This window comes from Neovison vison, chromosome 5 (assembly GCF_020171115.1).
Source record: "Neovison vison isolate M4711 chromosome 5, ASM_NN_V1, whole genome shotgun sequence".
NCBI classification, from domain to species: Eukaryota; Metazoa; Chordata; class Mammalia; order Carnivora; family Mustelidae; genus Neogale; species Neogale vison.
Genome location: NC_058095.1, coordinates 66,759,344 through 66,765,343, shown reverse-complemented (window position 1 = coordinate 66,765,343; position 6,000 = coordinate 66,759,344). Strand labels below are relative to the sequence as shown.

The window sequence follows — 6,000 nt, the reverse complement described above, 5'->3', positions numbered from 1 at the left end:
AGGTGGTTTGAGGGCAAGAGACTGAAGAAATATTTGGTTGCATGAAGTTACTAAGGCAGAAATAATCACTGCCCCACGTGACGGGAAAGCAGATGAACTTCTTCCTCCCTGAGCATGAATGTCCTCTAGGCTTTTGCTCATATGGATCCTTCCAACACTCGCCACGCCATGGCCATTTCCGCCTGTCCCAAACCCATACAGTACCACACTTCTTACTCCCAGCCATTCCCAACCCCGCCCAAGCAGAGAGGCCTCCTCAGGTGACTGTTAGTGCCGGTCTCCTAAGTTGGAACCTTGAGGGTTTTGCTGGGATTTGCTCCTACTTACGGTTGCAGCCAAAGGCCAGACATCTTACCTAGCCCACGGAAGTGGTCAGCATGTACCTATTTCGTAATGAAGAGGCAGTGGCCCTCCATCATTTGAAGCTTATTATCAGTTACCCGTTGACAGAAATGCCCTCTAGGCACGTGCACCCGAATGTTTACAGCAGCCATGTCCACAACTGCCAAACCATGGAAAGAACCTAGATGTCCATCAACAGATGAATGGATAAAGAAGATGTGGTATATATACACAATGGAATACTATGCAGCCATCAAATGATGAAATCTTGCCGTTTGCAACATGGATGGAACTAGAGGCTATTATGCTGAGTGAAAGGAGTCAATCAGAGAAAGACAATTATCAGATGATCTCTCTGATACAAGGAATCTGAGAGGAAGGGTGGGGGGTCGTGGGTAGTAGGGAGGGAAAAAATTAAACAAGATGGGACTGGGGAGGGAGACAAACCGTAAGACTCTTAACCTCAGGAAACAAACTGAGGGTTGTTGGGGGGATTGGTGGGAGATGGGGTGGCTGGATGATGGACATTGGGGAGGGTATGTGCTATGGTGAGTGCTGTGAATTGTATAAGCCTGATGATTCACAGATCTGTACCCCTGAAGCAAATAATACATTGTTAATAAAAAGAAAAAAAAAAGAAATGCCCTCTATTTCTTGGTTTATTACAGTTGCTAAAAGCAGGGATGGTGTTTATCCTTTGGAAGGATAGGAAACATGGGCTTCAGGAAAGCATGAAGGGGTCCCAGTGCTGAGTAACTCCTCCCTACAAAAATGAGGGAGTGTCTCTTAGTTCCATTAGTTGAGGATCCCATTTTAAGAGAATTCACAAAACCACCAAAGATTTAGTAAAGAAAAATTCTCCCAAATGTACGGGTATTTTGCAAACATGCTGAGGACACACGATCATGAGTTAATTAGAGCAGTCTGGTAGTACTTTAACCAAGGTCCTTTCGGTTGCATGTAATAAAAAGTCACTTCGGACTGATTTTTGAAGACCCAAGAGGCATTCTAAGGATACCTGAGGGATGAACAGGGTCCAGAGGAAGGAGGGAAAACAGATCCAGAAACCCATGAAGGCCTCGAGGCTACTGAAGTAGCCGATCTGATTTGCTTGCACTCATGTTTCTCTCTTTCTACTTCCAAACCTCTATGCTTGCCTGTGCGGGGCAGCTCACGGGTCCCGACTTTCTTAAGGGCCCTGCACAAGCTGCAATCCCAAAGGGTCTCTCTCCTTCCCCTTGCAAAATTCTTAAGATAATCAAGTGTCTTGGGCCTGTCTGGATGAGAAGTTCGACGCTGGTCTCATCAACTGGTGGGAGGGGGGGCGGGGAGGGAGAGGGAAGGGAAATGTCCCTGGGTATAGACATGGTCCCCTTTCCCGTAGGGAATGAGGGCAGTGGCAGCCTCAGTCAGGCAGGCGCCCCCAAACAGTGTCAGCAGAGAGAGAGAGGTCTGCTGCTTCGGCAGGGGCTTAGCTGCTGGTACTTAAAACAATACAGTCTGTAACTGCCTACGATGCCTATGATACCTTCCTCTCCAAGTTCCTGCTGACCAGTTCCAGGCACGAACACTACTAACATTTCATGAAGCTCTACTGAAAACTGAAACCCAAGATGGAAATGTTACAAAAAGTTGCTCCCTGTTTTTATTGCTCTTTGCTGGACTTGGTTAATGTTTGCTTTTTACTTTCGTCAAATCTTACAGGAGAGATGAAGACATGGCAAGTTACAAAGGTACCGCTTCTGCACTAACATCTGTTCTAACAATCTGGGTTGGTGTCAGCAACACGATAAAGATGGATGTTAACAGATTCCTTGAGCCTATGAAAATCCTGCCGAGGCATCGTATTTTGTGGGTGCACTGCACAGAGCCTGGAACACAGTGGTGCTCAAGGTCACACTGAATCCAATTCCAATTTTAACTTAAGTACAAAGATCTACTTCTGATCAAATATTAAATCTGGCTAATAACTTCAGGCCACAATCTGCTCTGTGTCCCACAGCAGGTGGGGCAGAAGAAGGTAATGAAGTCTCCAACTTGCTATTCTCCTCTTTTAAGAACCTTATCACAACAGACCATCTCTAGCTCAGAAGCACAAAATGTATACGAAGAAATTACTATATAGTAACTGAAAGCACAAGCTTCAATAGCCTAGTGTCTTAGAGAAATTGTTATTCCAAAACATGCAGAGGCAGCAAGAGTCACCCAAAACCACATTTTATTCTATGACCTTTATATTGCTTTTCTGTTACTTAAAGGTTGAAGCAAAGTGAAAGAATGGAAATATTTTGTTAAAGTAACAAAATAAGTTAATCACAGCAAATACACCTAATAAAACCTCAGAGTCTATGCAGTACACTCCAAACACAAGATTAAGTCCAGGAGTGGCTCATGTCTGGGTTTTTGTAGAGCAAATGGAAATATTTCGAAGAATCAACACATTTCAGTAGAAGAGCCATAAATGCCCTGAAAGCAGAAAGTTGACACAATTTTAAATATAATTCATATATATATATATTTTCAAATCAAACACAATTAAATAGAATATGGTTTAAGTACATGAATACTTTGCTTTAGAAGAATAACAGAGGTGGTACATAGTACCAAAAACTTATACACAGCCTTTTCGCTTCTTCTGTTGATGAAACAGTGTGCCTCTATACAATCAAATATTGCAATGGAATAAATTCTCTATTCATTCAAGACTTTCTCAAGGACAGAGGTGATTAATAATTATATACTTATATATATATATAATTTCTTTTTTTCCTTTTTTTTTTTTTTTTTTTGCAAAGTCTGAGCAAAAGCAGTAACACCTAAGAGAACGTTCGTCCTCCTCAGTCACGCATGGTGAGGAGGCGTGGGCACCGCAGGCCCGTGGAGTGTGCTCGCCAGTGGGGCGGCCCTGCTAATGGCAGCGAGCCCCACACCCAGTAGCTGACCAAGGGAAGTGCAGTGAGGGAGTCTCCTGCTCTCCTAGAGACAGAAAGAGAAAAGGCCACCACGTGCACACTTCCCAGCTCACAGCAAAAAGGGGAGGCAGCCAAGGTCAAGTGCTTTTCTTGCCCCACCCCCTAAACCTTGCTTGCCAATCTTTAAAAAAAAAGAAAAAGAAAAAGAAAAAAGAACAAAACAAAACAAAACCCATACAATCTGGGAATAAACATTTTGTCCAAGGTATCACAGGGGGAAACTGGAGTGATTGTTACTCCTGCTCCTTTTCCTTATGTATTCTGAAGGGAAAGCTAAGTAACTTGGAGCAGAGTATTCTAGAAGAGCAAGTCTTCGTGCTCAAAGTAAAGGAGGCTCATCTTTTTGTTAGCAGGGGAGACTGGTTTGCAGTACACCGCATCTGAGGAGCAATTAAAATGGAAAATTGCACACTGTCACCCAAGGGAAGGACAATGTCACCAAGACTCGACCAGTCAGCTAGCCTCCTTCCAAATTAATGCCTCTGTGAAGGAAGACGGCCAAGGAGCCCTCACCCGGGTCTGCTGGAGGAAAACAATCCGCTAGCACCACACTGCCACTCTGAGCTGCCTGGCTCTCGGAGGGGATGACTCACCTGTCTGCTCAGGCCAAAGCAAAGCACTTCCGGCACCTGCTTTAGGATACTTGTAGGGATGGGTCACGGCTACAGAATGTGTGTCAATCACGTATCAGCTCTACGCTTATCTGCCTCCCACAGTATGTGGTCCCTGTCTATTCCAGTGGACTAAAACTCGTTCATAAATGGGTTATTGCCATTGGAAAGCTATTAATTTTCTAGTAATGTAAACAATACCACTTTGTCTCTTTATGACTTTCACTGTGTGAACATCATGTGCAGCAAATATGTCTACATGTCACTCTGCTTAGGATGGAAGTCTAGGATTGTCTGCCAGTCTTTCTTGGGAACAACAGTGGTATATCATTGAAAAGAAATACAGTGCTTTGTTTTCATTGGCTGTGTTGAAGAATCCAACCAGAGCAAAAAAGTTCTCTTATTTTTCAAAAGCAGATTTCCTTTCTCTCAGGTCTTGAGTCATAGCTGAAAAAAGGGAAAAGAAAAAGGTTAAGGTGCATTTTTATAACCAGGGACATATTATCATGACAGATTAAGGTTAACCAGCACTTAGTGTTTACTACATACTAGTGCTTTTGACAGTGAGGATCTGACTATAATCTTGAGGGAAAATGCTGTAACTATTTCATTTACATATGAATGAAGGGAAGCTTAAAAAGGTCAAGCAGTTCACCCTAAGATAACAAGGACTGGCACCTAGGTCCGCTTTTATCTTTCCCTTTTGGCAATAGATAGTAGAACGAAACATCTAGTCTTTGACAGAGTAATTTGCCTTCTAGGAATTAACCGTGCACCATGCTCATAAGAGCATGCACACACATTCACTGAAGTACTGTTTGTAACAGGGAAAAACCCCAAATGACTTAAATGACAATCCACAGGGGAGTGGGAGATCAGGAGATCCATAATATCAGGATAGCCATAATATCAGGAAATATCCTGATATCTCATATCACAATATCAGGAGAGCCATAATATTAAATACTCCAATACCTTTGGAAAGAAAAAAAAAACCCTCTGATTTCTCCCCACCAGGTTCCTGAGGTGGAGACCCCTTTACTCACAGCACTGGGGAGGAAAAAAACATCCCAGAAGACAAGGTCCTTGGGACATATACACATGCAACAATTCAGAAATGCTGTGAGGTAGTTTATATTAAATGCCTAAGTGACCAGCGTAAAGTAAACATTCAAAGAGAGGCTTCAACATGGGCTAGAGAGGCTGGGTAATCTTTCATGGAAGTAGGATGTCTTACTTTCATAAAATCATGGAATGAGACTCAGAACGAGACCTTATGAGACTGTCTTGTTCAATTTCTCTCATCTACTGATGAGGAACTAAGACTTGGAAAAGGAAAATAACTTGCAAAAGGTCACATATGTTCATTAAAAGTGGAACAAACAAGTTCTGTTTAGCCCAGCACTTCTTCCATACCAACACACCGCAGATCCCTAAGGACAGGCAGGATAGGTATCTTAGCCAGCCAAAGAGAAAGGCTAGCAAGCTTCAAAAACCAAAATACAGCAAAATGTATCTGTATATCCTAAAAATAAAAAGCACATGATAATAAAATCTGAACATACAACTCAAATAAAAAGACTTCATTTTAAATATCTATTTTCTAAAATGGAGCCTAAAAGGACATTTTTCGTATTGTTAAACATTTCATCCTCAAAGATAATGGGGAATCACAACTTCATACACCTTGATCTTGCTCTTTGCTATTTTAGGTTTGCCTGAGCCAGTGAAGATAAATATAGATAAAAATTATCACCCTTAAACAGAAACGAGGGTAGAATCTGCAAAAGTGAACAGAAAGTTGGTGTGAATCAGCTCAGTGCAAAGTTCAAAATCAAATCAAGCTCTGGTAAGGACAGTTCTCTGAGCAAACAGAGGCAGAGAAAGGGGTCTGCCGGGCCTCAGTCAAAACACAAGCCCTCAGAACCACTGTGGGTTCCATGGGATGTCATCTGAACATACTTAATTCTGATTCCCAATTTCTGCTAATGTAAGTAACAGAGTAGTAGTTTCCTGCCTTCATAAGGAATAGTAACAGAAATTCTCCTATTGGCTTAAGTCTCTGTGAATCAACT

At 42.3% G+C, this 6,000-nt stretch overlaps 1 protein-coding gene across 3 annotated transcripts in view; it reads right to left on the bottom strand.

The window, feature by feature from the left end:
• Positions 1-2,543: 2,543 nt before the first annotated feature.
• Positions 2,544-6,000, bottom strand: part of AKAP10 (A-kinase anchoring protein 10) — an 81,660-nt gene continuing 78,203 nt past the window's right edge. For all 3 annotated transcript variants that reach the window (XM_044249214.1, XM_044249219.1, XM_044249218.1), the window contains one exon: positions 2,544-4,372. In XM_044249214.1, coding sequence (XP_044105149.1) covers positions 4,367-4,372 — 6 coding nt within the window. In that variant the 3' untranslated portion in view covers positions 2,544-4,366. The remainder of the gene's footprint in view (positions 4,373-6,000) is intronic.